The sequence below is a fragment of the Zootoca vivipara genome, chromosome 10 (assembly GCF_963506605.1).
Source record: "Zootoca vivipara chromosome 10, rZooViv1.1, whole genome shotgun sequence".
NCBI lineage: Eukaryota > Metazoa > Chordata > Lepidosauria > Squamata > Lacertidae > Zootoca > Zootoca vivipara.
The window spans coordinates 68915844-68938661 of NC_083285.1; the positions used below are offsets into that span (position 1 = coordinate 68915844).

At 49.0% G+C, this 22818-nt stretch overlaps 1 protein-coding gene across 1 annotated transcript in view; it reads right to left on the bottom strand.

Moving 5' to 3' along the window:
• KCP (kielin cysteine rich BMP regulator) overlaps positions 1-22818 on the bottom strand; it is a 98720-nt gene that overhangs the window by 21268 nt on the left and 54634 nt on the right. Inside the window, exons 24-40 of the mRNA XM_060279271.1 lie at positions 22282-22364; positions 22023-22116; positions 20792-20974; positions 17694-17864; positions 15010-15186; positions 13789-13874; positions 13490-13580; positions 11859-11941; positions 10833-11006; positions 8015-8194; positions 7665-7935; positions 7353-7435; positions 6347-6517; positions 5028-5121; positions 4429-4602; positions 3762-3844; positions 133-253 (exon numbers count right to left, since the gene is read on the bottom strand). Coding sequence (XP_060135254.1) covers positions 133-253; positions 3762-3844; positions 4429-4602; positions 5028-5121; positions 6347-6517; positions 7353-7435; positions 7665-7935; positions 8015-8194; positions 10833-11006; positions 11859-11941; positions 13490-13580; positions 13789-13874; positions 15010-15186; positions 17694-17864; positions 20792-20974; positions 22023-22116; positions 22282-22364 — 2319 coding nt within the window. The remainder of the gene's footprint in view (positions 1-132; positions 254-3761; positions 3845-4428; positions 4603-5027; positions 5122-6346; positions 6518-7352; positions 7436-7664; positions 7936-8014; positions 8195-10832; positions 11007-11858; positions 11942-13489; positions 13581-13788; positions 13875-15009; positions 15187-17693; positions 17865-20791; positions 20975-22022; positions 22117-22281; positions 22365-22818) is intronic.

Here is a 22818-nt window from a genome sequence, read left to right on the forward strand (position 1 = left end):
AGCGCCCAGGGCGCCCCAGGTTGCAGAGGCCGGTTTAACGCAAAAAAAAACCCAAGCCAGAGATTGCACGAGACAAATCGAAATCCGTTTGTCTTCCTTCTGTGGGTAAAGATCTGTGGGTAAAAGACTCACGTGCACAAGTTGGGCAGCAGTGCCCGTCGCCAGGGGCCAGGATCTGCTCCTGGGGGCAATCCAGCAGGCTGGGGCACTGCTTGCGGTAACACTGCAGATGCTGCTCTCCGTCGGACATCAGCTGGGGAAGGAAGCAGAAGAGAATCAGCCCAGGCCCCAGTGTCATGGGCCTTCAGCCCTGTGGAACTCCCTGCCACTAGAGATTCAGCAGCCTTTGAGCACCTGCTGAAAACTTCTCTATTCCACCAGGAGGCGAATACGACACCCTTCTGCAGCAGTTATAACTGGAGCCCGTTTTTATTTGTATGGATGATCTGAAGGCAGCCCTGTTTAGGAAAGTTTTTTTTAATGTTGGATGTTTTATTGTGTTTTTAATATTCTGTTGGAAGCCACCCAGAGTAGCTGGGGAGACCTGGCCAGATGGGCAGGGTATAAGTAATGTTGTTGTTTAGTCGTTTAGTCGTGTCCGACTCTTCGTGACCCCATGGACCATAGCACGCCAGGCACTCCTGTCTCACTGCCTCCCGCAGTTTGGTCAGACTCATGTTCGTAGCTTCGAGAACACTGTCCAACCATCTTGTCCTCTGTCGTCCCCTTCTCCTAGTGCCCTCAATCTTTCCCAACATCAGGGTCTTTTCCAAGGATTCTTCTCTTCTCATGAGGTGGCCAAAGTATTGGAGCCTCAGCTTCACGATCTGTCCTTCCAGGGAGCACTCAGGGCTGATTTCCTTAAGAATTGATAGGTTTGATCTTCTAGCAGTCCATGGGACTCTCAAGAGTCTCCTCCAGCACCATAATTCAAAAGCATCAATTCTTCGGCGATCAGCCTTCTTTATGGTCCAGCTCTCACTTCCATACATCACTACTGGGAAAACCATAGCTTTAACTATACGGACCTTTGTCAGCAAGGTGATGTCTCTGCTTTTTAAGATGCTGTCTAGGTTTGTCATTGCTTTTCTCCCAAGAAGCAGGCGTCTTTTATTATTATTATTATTATTATTATTATTATTATTATTATTATTATTTATAGTTTTGTGCTTGCAGGCCCCCAAATCATTTTGGGATGGCATAAAGGTAAAGGTAAAGGGACCCCTGACCATTAGGTCCAGTTGTGACCGACTCTGGGGTTGCGCGCTCATCTCGCATTATTGGCCAAGGGAGCCGGCGTATAGCTTCCAGGTCATGTGGCCAGCATAACTAAGCCGCTTCTGGCAAACCAGAGCAGCACATGGAAACGCCGTTTACCTTCCCGCTGTAGCGGTTCCTATTTATCTACTTGCATTTTGACGTGCTTTCGAACTGCTAGGTTGGCAGGAGCTGGGACCAAGCAACGGGAGCTCACCCCGTCACAGGGATTCGAACCGCCAACCTTCTGATCAGCAAGCCCTAGGGTCTATGGTTTAACCCACAGCACCACCTGGGTCCCTTATTCTCTTACTCTATGTTAAATCTGCAGAGGATAAAATAGTATCTTAAACACTGTGCTCCATAGAATTATAGATCTTTCTGTCCGATGTGGGGCTCGAACCCATGACCAGGGCAGTCTTGAGCAGGTCGGGCGCCCTGGCGCTGAGGCGCAGAGATCACTCCGGCGCCCTCGCCCTCAGCAAGCCCTAGGCTCAGTGGTTTAACCACAGCGCCACCCGGGTCCCTTTGGGATGGCATAGCAGCATGCAATTTTTTGTCATTCCTCCCCTCCCCCCGCAACCATACAATTCTTATCGTATGGTTTTGTGCTTGCATGACCATAAACCGTTTTGATGCATTTCTGAAATGCACAACGGCATGCAGTTTGAAAATAATTATAAATATATACGAATGCACACACCTCTTAAACCATTGGGGCTGGAGGCAGCAGGATGGGGGCTGGGTGTGGGTTCAAAATTTGCTACCCCTCGGAAACTAGCATAAGGAGAGGTTGCTGGATCAGGCCAAGGGCCCATCTAGTCCAGTGTATTGTTCTCACAGTGCCCAGCCAGATGCGAGTGCGGAACCCGAAAGCAGGAACTTAGCGTAACTAGCCTCTTCCTGCATGAATTCACACAGGTTCATACCATACATTGGAAGCATATTGGACCCAAATTAAAAGCACATAGCTTCCCACATGCGAAAGCCTGGACGGGATGAATCCCAAGCCGGAATTAAGATTGCCGGAAGAAATATCAACAACCTCAGGTATGCAGATGACACAACCTTGATGGCAGAAAGCGAGGAGGAATTAAAGAACCTTTTAATGAGGGTGAAAGAGGAGAGCGCAAAATATGGTCTGAAGCTCAACATCAAAAAAACCAAGATCATGGCCACTGGTCCCATCACCTCCTGGCAAATAGAAGGGGAAGAAATGGAGGCAGTGAGAGATTTTACCTTCTTGGGCTCCTTGATCACTGCAGATGGTGACAGCAGTCACGAAATTAAAAGACGCCTGCTTCTTGGGAGAAAAGCAATGACAAACCTAGACAGCATCTTAAAAAGCAGAGACATTACCTTGCCTACAAAGGTCCGTATAGTTAAAGCTATTGTTTTCCCAGTAGTGATGTATGGAAGTGAGAGCTGGACCATTAAGAAGGCTGATCGCCGAAGAATGGATGCTTTTGAATTATGGTGCTGGAGGAGACTCTTGAGAGTCCCATGGACTGCTAGAAGATCAAACCTATCCATTCTGAAGGAAATCAGCCCTGAGTGCTCCCTGGAAGGACAGATCGTGAAGCTGAGGCTCCAATACTTTGGCCACCTCATGAGAAGAGAAGAATCCTTGGAAAAGACCCTGATGTTGGGAAAGATTGAGGGCACTAGGAGAAGGGGACGTCAGAGGACAAGATGGTTGGACAGTGTTCTCGAAGCTACGAACATGAGTTTGACCAAACTGCGGGAGGCAGTGGAAGACAGGAGTGCCTGGCGTGCTCTGGTCCATGGGGTCACGAAGAGTCGGACACGACTAAACGACTAAACAACAACAACAAAGCTTCCCACAAAGAATCCTGGGACCTGTAGTTCCCTGTCACAAAACTACAATTCCCAGAATTCTGAACGATTTACGGTTTCCAGGAATTTTGGGGGGAAGTTACAGACTTTAAATGTGTTTATATATATATATATATATATATATATATATATATATATATATATTAGTACGGTTCGGAGCTGCCCTCTTCTGATCCTCCTTAAAAACAGTCCAATTTGCTGGCCGTCCTTGCCTCTTGTGGGAGGGAGTTCCGCAGTTTAACTGTGCGTCGTTGCGTGAAGAAGGCTTTTCTTTCATCTGTCCCGAATCTTTCAACATTCAGATTTGCTGGGTGGCCCCAGCTGGGCTCACATATCACGAGTCCCCCGATCGACTTTCTCCACACCATATTCTGATAAAGTACAACCTTCCTCAGCCTTTGGGGATGGCAAGTCAAAAACTCTCCTCTAGCGGCCAAAGCCAAAATTGCTGTGTCTGTTTCTGTTTCAAGAGTTGAGACTGATGCCAGTTTCCAAGAGACGCCAAGGTTTCAAAATCAGCACCACCCACCCACAACACCAGGTGGGCATGGTGTGCAAGTCATGAAATTCTATGACTGTTGAATTGGAAGGGACCCCCAGGGGTCATCTAGCCCAACCCGCAATCCTCCGAGAACCAGGCTGCTCACCTCACAGGTGCAGATTTCGCAGGGGTCTTGTCCCGGCTGGAAACTCTCGCCCGGCCCGTACACCTGGCCCTCGTAAGTGCAATCTGGGAAAGGGGAGGCCGTGGTTATTTTAGGCTTGCCCTATTTCAAGAGGTGGAAATCCGGGCACAAAAGTTGAGCTGTTTTGTTTTTTTTTGGTGCCAAAATCTCCAAAAAGAGCATTACAAAAAATTGGGGGGGGGGAGTTTGCCAAAAAAATCTACACTTCCAACCTGGGTTTCCCCAGACATTTTTACCCATTTTTGGACATTCATCTTCACAAGTTCTGGCGTCAGGAGAGAAGGGCTGGTAAGCTCACTTGCTCCATGCCGTGAATAATTTTACGAGCTTCTGTAATGTTGCATCTCCCCAGGCCCGGCTCTAGGGGTAGTCTCAGTGGCGCGGGGCGCCGGGGCGGCACGCTGCGCCCGCCCACTAGGGCGGGGGCGCCGGAGCGATCTCCGCGCCAGGGCGCCTGACCGGCTTGAGACGGCCCTGCATCTCCCACGCCTTTTCTTTCCGACAGAAAGACATCCCCCCCGACGCTGTCCCCTTTCCCCATTGGGGAGTCGCTCTGTCCCCTGGAAGGCGCCTCACAATCCGTCTCCCTCCTCCTGTGCCCCTCCCTGCCAATGCCACCATGCCGTACCTGCACACAGCGGGCAGCACTCCCCGGCCACCTCGATCTGGTTGACGCAGGAGCTGATGCAGGCGATCTCGGCGCAACTGGCCACGCCCTCTGTACACATGCACACCATGCATGGCACCGAGGAGGAGAGCCAGCTGCTGCCGTCCTCTCGCTCGCGGCCCTCGTACACGCAGCCTGCGGGCGAGGGCGAGAGTCAGGCTCCACGGCTGCACCCGCACCCCTTCCCAGCCGCCACTTAGACCCCAAATACTGCAATGCACTCGACGCGGCGCTGCCCTTGAAGCTGTCCCAGATTAGTGCTAAAGGGTGGGTTTTCTGGGAGCAAACGGCGGGACAAAGGCAAAAGAACTTGGACATGCGCCTAGAAAACGTGAGACAAGCACAAAAGCACTCGGGCAGCTGCAACGGATGGGAGTTTTAGTCCAAAACACCTGGAAAGTGCCAGGCTAGCAAAGGCTGGCTTCAGGAATACTAGATCTCTGTTTCCCTCTAGTCTAGCGGAGTTTCCCTAAGACTGAGCACTGGCTGATCTCTGGTGGTGTCTGAAGCTGCCCCCCTGAGCCCCCGCCAAGTCCCTCTGAGGCTCAGCACCCCGTCACCTTTGCAGCGGGGGCAGCAGACCCCAGGCTCCGTCACGGGGTGGGAACAGGTAGGCGGGGGGCACTGGATCATCTCGCAGCGGACGTTCCCCTCCTGCAAAGGGGGGGAAGGCAAGAGGGTCAGATCTTTCCCCAGCCCCCTGGCATCCCCATGCCTCTTGATGTCCACCCCATCGGCGGGTCGCTCCCAATTCCCTCACCCAGGCTGTGTACACAACCACACCAGTCAGCTCAGAATTCTAGAGTTGGACCCCCCAAGCAGGGTGGATTAAAAAATAATGATTTTTTTTAATAAAAAAAGAAAATTAAAAAATCGGATTTTTAAATTTTAAATTGGATTTTTAAATTTTAAATTGGATTTTTAAATTTTAAATTGGATTTTTAAATTTTAAATTGGATTTTTAATCGGACTTTTTATTTTAATTGGATTATTTAAATTTAAATTGAATTTGTTAAAAAAAGAAGAAGCTTTTGGAGGAAAAATCTTTCTAAAGATAGTATTCTATTTAAGTTATATTCTAGTCCAAAGGCTATTCATCAGGAAATAAGGATTTGTTTAAAGTTTTTCATGTGTGCTAAAACTCTTAAGTTTTTTTTTTTTAAAAAAATTGTTTAGCCACATCAGTTAAGCAACATAGATACATATGCTATAATGTTATTGTTGCAATTAAATAAATTGTTAAATTGTTATTCAGGAAATGCTTTCATGTGCATGCAAACTTCCTCAGATACCATGAACAAACTTAGTTGGTCTCTAAGGCGCTACTGGAAGGAATTTTTTTTATTTTGTTGCGACCACGGCAGACCAACACGGCTACCTACCTGTAACTAGACATATAGCATACAGTGGAACCTCGGTTTATGAATTTTCGGTTTATGAACGCCGCGGACCCATCTGGAACGGATTAATTCACTTTCCATTACTTTTAATGGGAAAGTTCGCTTCAGTTTATGAACGCTTCAGTTTATGAACAGACTTCCGGAACCAATTACACCCATGTTTCAGTTTATGAACGCTTCAGTTTAAGTACTCCGCGGACCCGTCTGGAATGGATTAATCCACTTTCCATTACTTTCAATGGGAAAGTTCGCTTCAGTTTATGAACGCTTCAGTTTATGAACAGACTTCCGGAACCAATTGTGTTTATAAACCGAGGTACCACTGTATATTCAACACAAAAAACGGCGACCGTTTGTTATTGGCAAAGGACAGCTGAACATATGACGAGACCAGGAGCTAAGGGGCTCATCAGACCTCAAATCCGGCCCTGTTTGGGGGGGGGGTCCCATCAATGAAGGAGGGGTTCCTTGGGGCTGACCTGGCAGCTGCACTGGAGACAAGACTCTGGCTTGAAGGCCTCTCCGTGGGCATGGCGCTCCCCTTCGAAGAGGCAGTCGTGGCAGAGAGGACAACACTCCCCAGGTCCAGGAGCCGGGTGCGAGCAGAGGGTGGCTTCGCAGGGCAGAGACTCGCACACGGTTTCGCCACCCTGCAAGGAGAAGGGGAAGGAGACGGCCTGAGCCCACAGCTGCCCCCCCGCAATCCGCAAGAGTCAGATGCCGCGCAACCCCCAAATCTTTTATGGAGGCATCCGTTTCACTGTGGAACTCCCCGCCTATTGAAATCAGGCAGGCGTCTTTCCGCTACCCTTTTCGGTGCCTGCAAAAAGCTTTTTTGTTCAGGTGAGCCTGACCAGATGTTTAGGCAGCTGAGGTGAGTTTTTTTATTCTCTCGTTCATTTCGGAAGCCTTAAATCTCCTTACAAGCCTCGAAGCCTTGTTAATTCCTGTGAAATGCCCTCCCCAGGGAAGTTCGCCTGGCGCCTTCATTGTTCACCTTTTAGGTAGCAGGAAAAACGTTCCTTTCTAACCAGGCCTTTGGTTGATCTGATTTACATCCTGTGCCCTTTTAAAATGGTGGTTTTTTTTGGGGGGGGCTATTGGTTTCCCCCCTTATTTTCCTTATGTATTTTGTGGTTTTAAATCTGGATTTTATTCTGTGAACAGCCCTGAGACCCCCGGGTATAGGGCGGTATATAAATTCTAATTCTAATAATAATAATAATGATAATGATAATAATAATAATAATAATAATAATAATAATAATAATAATAATAATAATAATAATCTGGCCTATCCTTTTTTGCAGACCACTTTGAGGTTTCCTTTCTCTTATAATCAAGCGGCGTTTAAGTTTGATGCAGCACTAAAGCCTCTGTTTGCCCCTCCCACTTTCGCCTCTGGCCCCGCCTCCGATTGGCCCCCGGCCCCCGAAAAGTCTCCGGGAAGGGAATATGGCCCTCTGTGAGGAGTAGGAATCTCACCACGCAGGAGCATTGCTGGCATGGGTCCGACAGCGAGAGCCACTGGGAGCCTTCCGGATACTCGCGGCCTCCGTGCTGGCACACTATTGGGGAGACTGGGAGGGAGGTGGGTTAGGGGACCGCCAACAGCCCCTCGCCCACCCCAGCCTGAAACTCGAGAGCCAGCGTGGCGACATGCTAGCGACCTGGGAGAGGCAGGTTCGAAACCCCAGTCGGCCCGGCTGCCTGGGCGTGTCACCGCCTGTCCTACCTCGCAGGGTTCTTGTGGGGATTCAGTGGGACTTGCTTGCAAGACCGGCTTTTGTGGCTTACCTGAACACTGCGGGCAGCACTCTCCAGGCTTGCGGACGGGACTGGCGCACAACGCCTGGGGGCAAAGGACTGGGGTGCAGAGCACGTTCCCCCGGAGGCAGCTGCAGCGGCGGCAGGGGTCGGAGGCCGGGTTGAAGGCCTGCCGATGGGCAAGTTTCTGGCCCTCATGGAGGCAGCCGTCGCAGGTGGGGCAGCAGGCGGGAGCCTCGGGGGGCAGCGGGTGGGTGCACTGCTGCGGGCAGGGCTTGGGCTGGCAGGTCACAACTTCGGCCTGCGGAGGAAGGAGGGAGGCAGCTCAGGGGCTAGGGCACCTGCTTGGCATGCAGAAGGCTCCCTCTGCCCTCACTCACCTGGCATGTGCATGTGTGGCAGGCGTTCTGCGGCGAGGCGAAGGCTTCCCCGCTTTTGTAGAGGCGCCCCTGGAAACGGCAGGCACCTGTGCACTTCGGACAGCACTGCCCGGGTGGCACGACGGGGTTCTGGCAGGGCACGGCTGGGCACGGAGCGGGCAAGCAGGTCACGGTGCCAGCCTGTGGGTGGGGAAGGGACAAGGGGCCTGTGGTTTACTTCCTGGGCCTTTCCAGAAATGTTCATAGAGAACTCCATGTGGGCTACCCCCAGGGATTGGTGATGACCATCACCTGCGCCCTATAAAAATCCATCCCACTAGGCCACGCTGCCTCTCAGCACCAAAGTCAGGGAGGAGGTACCAGTTGGCCGTGTGTGAGAGAGAGAACATTCAGTATATAAGTAAATGCATGAACGCCTGTTACTTTTTCATTAGATGTCATCATTATTAGATGGTACTCTTTGTTGTATTTGATGCAAGTTTCTTAAATTGTATTTTGAATTGTAGGAACATGCCCTGGGATTTTAGGGTGAAGGGGGGCACTAAAATAAATAAATAAATTATTTATTGTAATAATAATTTAAACATTAAAAGCCTCCCTAAACAGGGCTGCCTTCAGATAAGGTGCAAGGAGGCTCGGCAAATGCAGTAAAAAAAATGGGTTGAGTAAATCTTTCTAAGGACTATGGTTGGATGAGAGATGCTGGGGTGATGGTAGGAAATGGTTGATCTTCCGATCAAGCAGCCAAGATTATGTCGATTCTGTGTCCAGGGCAGCTGTTTATCAGCTCCATCTGGTACGCAGGCTGAGTCCCTACCTGCCCACTGACTGTCTCTCCAGAGTGGTGCATGCTCTAGTTATCTCTCACTTGGACTACTGCAATGCGCTCTACGTGGGGCTACCTTTGAAGGTGACCCGGAAACTACAACTAATCCAGAATGCGGCAGCTAGACTAGTGACTGGGAGCGGCCGCCGAGACCACATAACACTGGTCCTAAAAGACCTTCATTGGCTCCCAGTACGTTTCCGAGCACAATTCAAAGTGTTGGTGCTGACCTTTAAAGCCCTAAACAGCCTCAGCCCAGTATCCCTGAAGGAGCGTCTCCACCCCCATCATTCAGCCCAGACACTGAGGTCCAGCTCCGAGGGCCCTGTTGCGGTGCCCTCCCTGTGAGAAGTGAGGTTACAGGGAACTAGGCAGAGGGCCTTCTCGGTGGTGGCGCCTGCCCTGTGGAACGCCCTTCCATCAGATGTCAAGGAAATAAACAACTACCTGACTTTTAGAAGACATCTGAAGGCAGCCCTGTTTAGGGAAGTTTTTAATGTTTGATGATTTATTGTGTTTTTACTATTCTGTTGGGAGCCGCCCAGGGTGGCTTGGGAAACCCAGCCAGATGGGCGGGGTATAAATAAATAAATAAATAAATAAATAAATAAATAAATAAATAAATAAATAAATATTATTACTGTATATACCTGCGTATAAGACTACTCTTTAACCCAGGAAAATCTTCTTAAAAGTCGGGGGTCGTCTGATACGCCAGGTCGTATTTCTTATACGGCAAGTATATCCCAAACTCACTCTCTCTCTATTTTTTGCATTAAATTTTTATTGATTTCATTTAATATTCTTACATATCATATATACATAACATATACAAAACATATGGCTTTATCAAGCCCTGACTTCCCTCCCCCCCGGCCGCAGGTATACTAAGGTAAAGGTAAAGGAGCCCCTGACCATCAGGTCCAGTCGTGTCCGACTCTGGGGTTGCGGCGCTCATCTCGCTCTATAGGCCAAGGGAGCCAGCGTTTGTCTGCAGACAGCTTCTAGGTCATGTGGCCAGCATGACAAAGCTGCTTCTGGAGAACCAGAGCAGCACACGGAAACGCCGTTTACCTTCCCGCTGGAGCGGTCCCTATATATCTACCTGCACTTTGATGTTCTTTCGAACTGCTAGGTGGGCAGGAGCTGGGACTGAGCAACGGGCGATCACCCCGTTGCAGGGATTCGAACCGCCGACCTTCTGATCAGCAAGCCCTAGACTCTGTGGCATAGCTGTCAACTTTCGGATTTGAAAATAAGGGATCAGGAGCCTCACCTGTCCTGGGGACAGTCTACGGTATATCTAACAGTCCAGGATAGCAGCGGGAAATGGTGCTGGAATAAGGGAATTTCCAGCAAAACAAGGGAAAGTTGACAGCTGTGGCTTGGAATAAGGGAGTTTCCCACAAAAAAGGGAGGGTTGGCAGCTATGCTCTGTGGTTTAACCCACATATCAATCCAATCGCGCATTTACTTAATTTGCTTAATATCTAGGATGTAGGTTTTATATCAGTCCCTCCAGTGTCTTCATTTCTTTATAGTTATCTTTTACATATTCTACAAATTTACTCCATTCCTTCCGAAATCTCCCATCGTCCTGGTCGTGAATTCTGTGTGTCAATTTGGCCATTTCCATATATTCTATCATTTTCGTCCGCCACTCCGCTATCAAAGGTACCTCCTGTAATTTCCACTTTGGGGCTTTTAATGTTCTTGCCGCCACAGTGGCATACATAAACAATCTTTGGTCTGTTTTTCGAATTTCGTTCCCCATTAGCCCCAACCCAAACTTCATATTTTAACTGGAAAAGTTGGGGGTCGTCTTATATGCCCAGTCATCTTATGCGCCGCTAATGGGACCCCTCTCTCTGACCTTTTTGCCATGCATTTCCAAATAGAAGGTCTAATAAATGGGGAATCTGGTTTGAGCCTCCGTACCGAGCCCCCAAGGGGAATTTTCTCCCGCCTCTCTCCTCCGCGCCCCCTGCTTACCAAACACTGGCACTGGTTGCAGGGGTCCCGGGGGTCGGGGAAACGCTCGCCGTCCAGACAGTCTCGCCCGTGGAAGCTGCAGGAGTCGCAGGTGGGGCAGCCGCAAGCATCGCGCGACGGGTGAGGGCATCGGGCCGTGGGGCAGAGCTGGGGTCCACAGGAGACGTCACCTCTCTGGGAAGCGGGGAGAGAGGACCAAGTGTGAGTATAAGGTAGGGGTACCTGGGAAACCTGGTGGCGCCCAAGGGCCCAGCCCCCTTGCTAAGCACAGAGACACCCCATGGAGACAGGCCCCCTGCACATGTCCCTGTCCCAGGGCAGATCTACACACAGGGGGCAAAAAAACCCCTATAAATAAGTCAGAAATTAAATTGTTAAAAGAAAAAAAATGCTATGGAAAACCGCTTAGAATTTTTTTACTCTCCAGCGCCATCTGGTGTTGCATGTTTATAGTGCATTCAAAACACTGGTGTTTTTTTTTACTAATTTAGCTGAGTCCCCAGTTTTATTTTCTCCTGACATTTATTTCCGTAGTTTGCCCTGCATGAAGAGACCGCTTCCCCCCCCCAAAGCGCCCATTCCACCGCTTCGATCGGCGGAATGGGCACTGTTACATAATCCCCGTGCTGCGTTGGTAAGAAATCAATCTTTTAGTGCGGCAGAACTTTGGAACTCCCTGCCTCTTGACATCAGGGAAGCGCCATCAACGAAACTCTTTTCGGTGCCCGCCAAAAGCATTTTTGTTCCCGCCCCCCGAGAATTGGCTGAGATGGAGAAGTCGATGTGTTTAATTAAACCATTAGTGATAGGAAAGCCCTTGTGGGCAAAAAGGAGAATGAGCTTGTGGTATCTGCGTCTGAAGACTGGAGGGGGGGGGGAAAGGCTGGTTCATGGAAAATAGTAGAGTTGGATGCTATTATGGACTGGCGGAAGTCCAGTCCTAGAATCACACTTGAAAGGCACTCAAGAGGTCCTTTAGTCCAAATCGCTGCAATGCAAGAATCACTGGTAAAACTCAAAACTTACCAGGCAGCGACATTCCTCACAAGGCTTGTTGGGGGCAGGGAAGGTGTCTCCCTCCCCATATTCACGGTCCTGGAAATGGCAGCCTGTAGGGGAAGGAACAGGGGAGGACTCCTACATCCCACAATCTATTTCATAGAATCATAGAATCATAGAGTTGGAAGAGACCACAAGGGCCATCCAGTCCAACCCCCTTGCCAAGCAGGAAACACCATCAAAGCATTCTTGACATATGCCTGTCAAGCCTCTGCTTAAAGACCTCCAGAGAAGGAGACTCCACCACACTCCTTGGTAGCAAATTCCACTGCCGAACAGCTCTTACTGTCAGGAAATTCTTCCTAATGTTTAGGTGGAATCTTCTTTCTTGAAGTTTGAATCCATTGCTCCGTGTCCGCTTCTCTGGAGCAGCAGAAAACAACCTTTCTCCCTCCTCTATATGACATCCTTTGATATATTTGAACATGGCTATCATATCACCCCTTAACCTTCTCTTCTCCAGGCTAAACATACCCAGCTCCCTAAGCCGTTCCTCATAAGGCATCGTTTCCAGGCCTTTGGCCATTTTGGTTGCCCTCTTCTGGACACGTTCCAGCTTGTCAATATCCTTCTTGATATTTATTTATTTATTATTCATTTTTAAATTAAACTTTCACTTTAAACAATAAACAATAATGTCCAATATACGCCTACCCATCTCTTTCCCTACCGCTACGCTGAGCGTATGACGTCCCTCCATCCCACCAACAAGTTTCCCCTTTTCAAATCTACAGGTGAAACTCGGAAAATTAGAATATCGCCGAAAAGTGCATTTATTTCTGTAACACAACTTAAAAGGTGAAACCAATCTATGAGATAGATGCATGACATGCAAAGCAAGATATGTCGAGCCTTTATCTGTTGTAATTGTAATTATTTGTCGTTAGGCGGGTCAATTATAAATGGAATGTAATTGATGAAATGTAATAGCGATGTTTATTTTTGTATTATTGTAACTATTTGTTTTATTACTGTGGAATTTCCAAAAGAAAGCATTTGTAAAAATTAAAAGAAAAAATAAATAAGTTGCATTGCTGAAATAAATGCACTTTTCAACGATATTCTAATTTTACGGGTTTCACCTGCATATCTCACACTTTAATCTTATATTATAAAGTCCGCGTCGTACGATTTATTCCAATCCCGATAGTGTCTTCAAACTTCTACAGTTACTATTTATATAGTCAATAAATTTATTCCAGTCTCTTTGGGATTTTAGTTCGTCCCACAATTTAAAAGGGCATTGGACGTTAGAGATTTTTTGCCTGGCACCTAAAGAACCGCTAGCCTAGAACCTGTTTTGCCCACCTGATGCCCTCCAGAAATCTCGGGGGTGGGGGGTGGGGGTGGCAAGTGGGCAACAGCCACCCCCCAGATATTTCAATGCCCAAAGATCGTCCTCCCAATCAAGACTCTCCCCCCAAAATATAATTTGTTCCGCTCCTCCGGATCTCGCTGCCCAGAACGTTCTGCTCGTCTTCCTGGATCAGATTGGCAGCAGCCCAAGGAGGCCCCTGGGGGGGGGGAGCAGGCACTCCACTCTGACCACCCACCCTGCCCTAGAGTGGGTAGGACGCCTTTGCCCAAGGGGCACTGACCTTGGCACAGCGGGCAGGAGCAGGGTCCGGGCACAGGGTAGGCACAGGGCGCTGGAGGGCAGAGCTTTTTCAGGCACTGAACTGAGCCAGCCTGTAGCAAACGGAGCAGAGCATTAGAATCACAGAATCGTATTCCATCTTGTAGAAAAGCCTGAAGCAATATTGTTGAAAGGGGAGTTGCTGTTCCACAATTCTTTTTGCAAGTGAGGCGGGGCTGACCGATACGGAGACAGAATGCGTCCCTGTCCCCAGCCCCGGATTTTGAGCTGCTCCCATTCCTCAGTCCCTGACCGACTCACCCTGCATGTGCACTGGGAGCAGAGGGGGTCCCCAGGGTCAGCGAAGCTCTGCCCGTTGCTAACGGCAACCCCATTATAGGAGCATCCTGTTTGGAGAGAGGAGAAGAAGGCGAACGATGATGAACTCCCTGCTTTGGTAAGTTCCAGTCTGGAGAGCAGATTTCTGCAGAAAGCAGTGCTCAGCTCTACCTCTCTTTCAAATCAGAACCAGTGAAGGCGGTGAAGGTCCTGTGTGAGTGGCCTGGAGGCGGTTGGAGGATGGATGGCGGCTAACAGATTGAGGTTGAATCCTGACAAGACAGAAGTACTGTTTTGGGGGGGACAGGAGGCGGGCAGGTGTGGAGGACACCCTGGTCCTGAATGGGGTAACTGTGCCCCTGAAGGACCAGGTGCGCAGCCTGGGAGTCATTCTGGACTCACATCTGTCCATGGGGGTGCAGGTCCATACTGTGTCCAGGGCAGCTGTTTATCAGCTCCATCTGGTACGCAGGATGAGACCCTACCTGCCCGCGGACTGTCTCGCCAGAGTGGTGCATGCTCTGGTTATCTCTCGCTTGGACTACTGCAATGCGCTCTACGTGGGGCTACCTTTGAAGGTGACCCAGAAACTACAATTAATCCAGAATGTGGCAGCTAGACTGGTGACTGGGAGCAGCCGCCGAGACCACATAACACTGGTCCTGAGAGATCTACATTGGCTCCCATTACGTTTCCGAGCACAATTCAAAGTGTTGGTGCCGACCTTTCAAGCCCTAAATGGCCTCGGTCCAGTATATCTGAAGGAGCATCTCCTCCCCCATCGTTCTGCCCGGACACTGAGGGTCTTCTGGCAGTTCCCTCACTGCGAGAAGCCAAGTTACAGGGAACCAGGCAGAGGGCCTTTTTGGTGGTGGCACCCGCCCTGTGGAACGGGCGATGTCAAAGAGAAAAACAACTACCAGACTTTTAGAAGACATCTGAAGGCAGCCCTGTTCGGGGAAGCTTTTTAATGTTTAATAGATTATTGTATTTTCATATTCCGTTGGAAGCCGCCCAGAGCGGCTGGAGAAACCCAGCCAGATGGGCGGGGTATAAATAATAGATATTATTATTATTATTATTACTCCTGAGCATGTTCAGAAAGCCTCTCCAGCTTTTCAGCAGCGGGTCTGAATGCTTCTCTTCCTTGTTCGCTCCCGTTTCTGCCCGTAGCCCCTTCTCCCCCCGGCACTCTGACCTCACCGTGGCAGGAGGGGCAGCACTGGCCGGGCCCCCGGATGGGGTGGCTGCAGCCCACTTGGTAGCAGGCCTTTTTGGTGCAGGTGACGAATCCATCCATGCAGGTGCAGAGGCCGCAGGGGTCCTGGGGGTCCGGGAACTCCTGGCCGTTCAGGTAGCCCTCGGAGAGGTACTTGCAACCTGGGGTGGCAAAAAGGAAGGCAGGAGAGAATTTCAAAAGCATGCAGGCGACCGGGAATAATTGGCTGGGGAAGTCTGGAAAGTGCGGGTGGGGGGGGGTGTCTCTCACATCTTTTTTAAAATAATAATAATAATTTTCGTTCATTTTATAAGAACGCAAACAAACAAAAACAAAGAAAGCAACAAACAACGCACAATAATTCTTACAATTTTCTACTTTTTCCTGACCTCATTCGGTGACTTCCCCAAATCCCCCCCCTTCTGAATTCCACTTCTAATCATCTTTAGCAGTTTCTAAAATTCAAAACACAGGTGAAACTCGTAAAATTAGGATATCGTCGAAAAGTGCATTTATTTCAGTAATGCAACTTTTAAATTTTAATTTTAATTTTTACAAATGCAGTGGTGCTTTGCTTAATGAATGCCCTGCTTAATAAAATTTCTGCTTAACGAAAGGTTTTTTCGAGTGGAGGTTGCCTCGCTAGACGAATTCGTTTTTTAAAAAAATTCGTCTAGCGAATCACGGTTTCCCATAGGAATGCATTGAAATTCAATTAATGCGTTCCTATGAGCAAAAAAAAATTTCAATTTTTTTTTCAATGCATTCCTATGGGATTCGCTAGACGAATTTTTCGTTATAAGAAAAGACCCGTGGAACGAATTAAATTCGTCTAACGAGGCACCACTGTGCTTTTCTTTTGGAAATTCCACAGTAATAAAACAAATAGTTACAATGATACAAAAATAAACAAAAATGAACATCGCTATTACATTTCATTAACTCCATTCCATTTATAACTGAGCCGCCTAACGACAAATCATCACAATTACAACAAATCAAGGCTTGACATATTTTGCTTTGCATGTCATGCATCTATCTCATAGATTGGTTTCACCTTTTAAGTTGCGTTACAGAAATAAATGCACTTTTCGCCGATATTCTAATTTTCCGAGTTTCACCTGTATATCTAAATCAAAATATTAACTATATTGAAAATCTTACTCATCATAAATCCCAAACATAAATTTAAAACATGACACATAACTCCTATTTCTACTCAGATAGCCTATATCAATTCGCATCTAGCCAGGGATGCTTTTTCACGGAATGGGGGCAGCCACGTTGAAGACCCTGCTTCTCCATTTAAGAGTTCTCCAGAGCTTTAATTTTTTCCCCAAATAACTTTTGTTAAGAAACCAGACGCCTTTTTATTAGGAATTTTAGGGACTGATAGACCAAAGGAGCAGAAAAGACTATTTATGTATGCGGCGGCGAGGCCAGGGTGCTCTTAGCCCAAAGATGGAAGGACGACAGAACACCTACAAGAGAAGAGTGGGCAGCAAAACTGATGGACTCCCAAACGTTGGCCCTCCCGATGTTTTGGACTACAATTCCCATCATCCCTGACCACTGGTCCTGTTAGCTAGGGATCATGGGAGTTGTAGGTCAAAACATCTGGAGGGCCGCAGTTTGGGGATGCCTGGACTATGCTGAGACGGCCGAAATGACCGGAAAAATCTGGATGATAAAAACTTCAATTAGGACTGGGGAAAATTTGTAATATATTTGACAGAACACTGTAAACAGTTAGAAACATTGCAATGATTGAAATAATGCTCGCAATGTGAAAAGAACTATAGGGGAAAATAGAGTTTTATGGATAAATAGAGGATACAGTGGTACCTTGGTTCTCAAAGGCTGAAAACCCAGAAGTAAGTGTTCCGGTTTTCAAACGTTTTTCGGAAGCCGAACATCCGATTCGGCTGTTGGCTATTATTTCCCGGGCACCTGCACCAATCAGAAGCTGCGCCTTGGTTTTTGAACATTTCGGAAGTCAAATGGACTTCCGGAACTGATTAAGTTTGGCGCTTTTGTTTTTTGCTATTTATATTGTGTTTTTGTTTTTGATTAATTTGTTTTTGTGACTGTGTGGAACCCAGTTCAGCTACTGATTGATAGATTGTGTGACTGCTGAAATGAATAAAAGCCCCCCATCCAAACAATGACTATCACCAGTGCAGGTAAGAAAATAATAATACTTTAAATTTTTATCATCTACAATACTGTCTTATTTATTTTATAGTACAGTACATTGATTATTGCTTTCATTTTACAGATCAATGGTCTCGTTAGATAGTAAAATTCATGTTACATTGCTGTTTTAGGGGTTGCTTTTAAAAGTCTGGAACGGATTAATCCGTTTTGCATGACTTTCTATGGGAAAGCGCGCCTTGGTTTTGGAACGCTTTGGTTTTGGAACGGAATTCCGGAACGGATTAAGTTTGAGAACCAAGGCACCACCGTAATACGATACGCAGTGAAAATGGCTGTTTGTGGACTCCATGAAAGGGAGGGTGGAAGCCCGAAAATTCAGAGAATTCTACATTCTTTTTGATTATTATTTTTTGTGTGAATGTGAAACCAAATTGTAAAACCAAGAAAAAAACTATTATTAAAAGGAGAGAAAAGAATACATTCCTTTTTGGCATGCACCCAGAGCACTTACCGTCGCAGACTTTGCAGCAAGGACCCGAGATGGGGAAGGGACACTCCAATGGCGGGCAGGATTTGGGCTTGCAGGTGATGCTCCCCTCCCAGCAGGAGCAGACACTGCAGGGGTCCTTGGGGTCGGGAAACTGCTCTCCGTTGGGGAGCTCTTTCGCCTGGTAAAGGCAACCTGGGGGCGGCCGGGGAAGAGAGAGCACAGAGGAGGGCTAGTCAACAAAGAGAGAGGGGGGTGATTGGGAGCCAGGACTCCTGGGTTCTCGAAGGGAAGCCAGTGGGGAGGGAGAAGGTAGCTGATGGGTTAAGGCAAAGGGAGTATGGGGGAAGTTGAGATTTCCGAAGTGTTCTTGACGTCACGGGTACAGGCCAATAGGCCCCTGCGGAGGCTGAACGTGCAAGGCAGGGCATGAGCCTCAGCCTTAACTCCCGTAAAATGGGCACATTTTTGGTCCTCCTCACTTGGATCAACGCTCAAAGCCTGGCACACGCAGAATATACTTCATTGAGGCCAGCAGGCTGCAGGGAGTGGTGACAATTGGCTACGCGTCTGCTGCCAAGCCGGGATCAAGGTTCTTATATCGAGTTACAAAGCCCTTGGGTCCAGAATAGCTTGGGGACCAATTTGACCCTGAGCTCGATGGCTCGGATCATCTGAAGAGCGCTATTGGTCGTTCCTGAGTTAGTGAGGTTTGTTTGACAACAACGGGAAACCAAACCTTCAGCACCATCTGCCAAGTCCTGTGGAACTCCCTGCCATTAGAAAAAGATTTTTCTGTTCCACCCCCCCTTTGCAGACAATTATCCCTCACAACGGTCTACTGGTGTTTGCTTGCAAATTATTATTATTTTGCATTTAACTAGTTTTAACATTCTACAATTTTATCGTCTGGTTTTACGCTTTTATATTGCAAACCGCTGTGGTCATCTTTTATGATACAAATATTCTCAGTAATAGATAAGTGTGCGAAGAACCTTAGATCGGGGTACACCAGCTGCTTGAAGGCCAATGGGCTAGCGCAACGTTGAGAGCCTCAGACCCACGGGACAAATGTGGCCCTTGAACCCTCTCTGTCCGGCCCTCGGGTGCTTTTTCTGGGCTGCAAAATGTCTCCCCGAAATCTGACGATGCCTCTCGTTGCCTGGATGGCGGCTAGAGAGAGTCATCTGCGTGTGGGCACAGAAACTAAATTTCCACGCATTTCTCTGCCCATTTTTGCCTCTGACCACACACCCTGGGCATGTTGCCCCCGGAGGATTACCTCGCAGGAAATGTGGCCCCTAGCTGAAAACGATCACCCTGGGTTAGTGAGAGCACGGACGAGTGGGACTTTGGGGGTTTCTAACCTGCTGTCGTCTAAACTGCAGAGCTTAGGGCTTGCCGATCAGAATGTCGGCGGTTCAAATCCCTGCGATGGGGTGAGCTCCCGTTGTTTGGTCCCTGCTCCTGCCAACTTGCAGTTCGAAAGCACATCAGCGCAAGTAGATAAATAGGTACAGCTCTGGCAGGAAGCTAAACGGTGTTTCCGTGTGCTGCTCTGGTTCGCCAGAAGCGGCTTAGTCATGCTGGCCACATGACCTGGAAGCTGTATGCCAGCTCCCTCGGCCAATAACGCGAGAGGAGCGCCGCAACCCCAGAGTCGGTCACGACTGGACCTAGTGGTCAGGGGTCCCTTTGACCCGCAGAACCTAGGTTGAGGCCTCAGGCAGGGGATGGTGTGGTAGGACCCCTGGGTTCTTTGAAGGTGACCTGGAAACTACGACTAATCCAGAATGTGGCAGCTAGACTGGTGACCGGGAGCGGCCGCCAAGACCACATAACACCGGTCCTGAAAGACCTACATTGGCTCCCAGTACGTTTCTGAGCACAGTTCAAAGTGTTGGTGCTGACCTCGGTCCTGTATACCTGAAGGAGCGTCTCCACCCCCATCGTTTAGCCCTGGCACTGAGATCCAGCGCCGAGGGCCTTCTGGTGGATCCCTCACTGCGAGAAGCAAAGCTACAGGGAACCAGGCAGAGGGCCTTTTTGGTGCTTTAAAGCCCTAAATGGCCTCAGCCCAGTATACCTGAAGGAGCGTCTCCACGCCCATTGGGCACCGAGGTCCAGCTCCGAGGATGTTCCCTCCCTGTGAGAAGTGAGGTTACAGGGGACCAGGTAGAAGGCCTTCTCGGTGGCGGCGCCCACCCTGTGGAACGCCCTCCCATCAGATGTCAAGGAAGTAAACAACTATCTGACTTTTAGAGACACCTGAAGGCAGCCCTGTTTAGGGAAGTTTTCAATGCTTGAAGTTTTATTCTGTTTTTAGTGTTCTGTTTGGAGCCGCCCAGAGTGGCTGGGGAAAACCAGACAGATGAGAGAGGTATAAATAATAAAATTATTATTATTATTACAGCGGTACCTCGGTTTACGAACTTAATCCGTTCCGGAAGTTCGTTCTTAAACCAAAACGGTTCTTAAACGAAGGCGTGCTTTCCCTAATGAGGCCTCCTGCCGCCGGTGCCCTTCCACCGTTCGGATTCCGTTCTTAGACCGAGGTAAAGGTCTCAAACCAGGACACTATTTCCGCTTTTGCAGAGTTTGTAAACCAAATCGTTCTTAAACCGGACTGTTCTTAAACCGAGGTACCACTGTATTATTATTATTATTACTAGTCATGAAGCCCGTTAAATTAACGGGTGCTAGAACAGACCTGTTGCTCTAGCAACCTCGGGGACATGCGCAGAGCTGAGATTGCTCGCCCGCCGGCACTTGTAACAGCCGCTGCCGCTTAGAAGTAAGTCCACGCGAGAAGTAAACGGCCTCGCGAGTGCGCCTGCGTGGAGACAGAGCGCGCTCACTCGCGAGCACGGGGCTATCTCACGCGTCCTCTGGATTCTCTCGCGAGAGCTGCTCCGAACGCCGAGAGGCTGAGCTCCCTTACGCACCGGCCAACGCGCTCCGTCTCTGCGCTCCAAGTCCCAATGGCTGTCCGTGGGGCACATGCGCAGTAGCGCAATCCCACGGACACAGGGACTGGATGCAGAGACACTTGCACTTTATTATATAGGATTATTATTATTATTATTATTATTATTATTATTAGCAGAGGAGTGACTTCTGACCATCACACGAGCGGCAGCAGTCCAGCTGCAGCGGGTGGGAGCAGTGGGCTGGCGCGCAGGGCTGGCGTTGGCAGGTGATGGTCCCGTTGCTGCAGATGCAGTCGCGGCATTTGTCCGACGGGTCGTAGAAACGCCCCATGTGTGGGTAGGGGACACCCAGGTAGAAGCAGCCGGCTGGGGGATCTGCAAGAAGGAAGAAAGGAACATTGCGAGATGGAAGTCTACGAAGTTGCGTTCCGTGCCGGGGGAGCCAGGCAAGAGGCGGTGGCGGGGGAAGGTCTTCCCCCGCTGCCGCTTCTCGCCGCAAAAAGCCGGCATGGGGCTTGGCAGCGATGGGGGAAATGCGCAGGATTGTTCCTTCGCCTTTCCCCCACCCCGCCCGACAGAGCCAGATCCGACGAAGCTTCTGAAGCTTCGTCCGATCCGGCTCTGTCGTTGGCAGCAGCGGCGCTTGCTCTCTTGGCTCGGGAAAGCGCCTGCATTCCTTCCCCGAGCCAAGAGAGCAAGCGCCGCCGCCACCAGTTCCCCCCCGGAGCCCATAGGAACGCATTAATTGACTTTTAATGCATTCCTATGGGAAACGGTGCCTCGCAAACGAAATTTTCGTTTGACGAATTGAGTCCTGGAATGAATTAATTTCGTCTAGCGAGGCACCACTGTATTATGATTATGATTGATCTATGATATATTATTATCATGACATCTATAGCTCACCTTTTTCCTCCACGGTGTTCAAGATGGCCCACATGGTTCTTCTCCCCTCCCCTCATTTAACCCCCACAGCAACCCTGTCAGGTCGGTTGGGCTGAGAGGCAGTAAGCAGCCTGAGGTCGCCCAGTGAGCTTTGTGGCTGAGTGGGGATTTGAACCCTGGCCTCGCCCAGGCCATGGGCTGGCGTTCTAACCACTACACGGCACCACCTTTGCTGTAGCTCTGAGTCGGCGGCAGGGGATTTTTCAGGGTCCTCCAAGCCTCTGGCAACAGGCAAGAATTTTCTTGAATTCACCAAGGCCTTTCAACTCCTACAGCCATTTCATTGACCCTGCTGCATATTCCTGATTGTATTTTCCATTTGGTTACTTACGGCGTTAGCTGCTGAGAGCGTTTCTGTGCGAGGGGCGCACGAGCTTAGGAAAAAAGCGAGTGAGCAACAAGCCCTTCGGGGATTGGACCCCGTGGCAGGGAAGCGGGCGGGCAGACCCTGGAAGATGAAGCTGGTGCAGTTCCGTACCTGGACACCGGGGGCAGCATTCTCCAGGCATCAGGAACGGTTCCGGGCAAAGAAGGGGCGGGCAGCGGCGTGAGAGGCACTGGACGTTCCCATTCTGCAGGTGGGACGGGAGGAGAAAAGCTGGCTGAGTATTGCGCTGGTACAGGGGAGGGGATTGGACTAGATGGCCCCTGGGTGTTGTCCCTTCTATCATTCCAATGGGAAAGACCCCCACCATCCTTCCCCGGAAAGTCTCCCCCCGCGCCACCCTGGCACTCACAATGCAGTGGCACTGCCGGCACTTGTCCGTGGGATGGGGGAACTCTGCCCCGTTGGGGTACTCCTTCCCAGCATAGTTGCAGCCTGTGCAGGAAAGGAAGGGTTAATCATGTTTAGGGAGGCTTTTAATGTTTAATTGATTATCTTATTTTATTTTTCTGTTGGAAGCCGCCCAGAGTGGCTGGGGAAACCCAGCCAGATGGGCGGGGTATAAATAATAATAAATTATTATTATTATTATTATTAGTATCAGTATTATTAGTATTATTAGCCTATCAGTTGGAGAAAGGGATCTGTGTGGTTCTGGGGAACACTGGGGGCAAGATTAGGAAACAAGTGGGTATCAGGGGCGCTGTCTATGCGGGGTTGGGCTAGATGACCCTCGGGACCCCTTCCAATTGTACAATTCTTTTTTTAAAAAAAGCCTTTATTTATAATAAACAATATCACAACAAATTAAGAAAAAATGAAATTTCCAATTTCAACTACATAGAAACATACACAAAACCAAAAGAAAAAAGAAGAAGAAAAAAAGAAA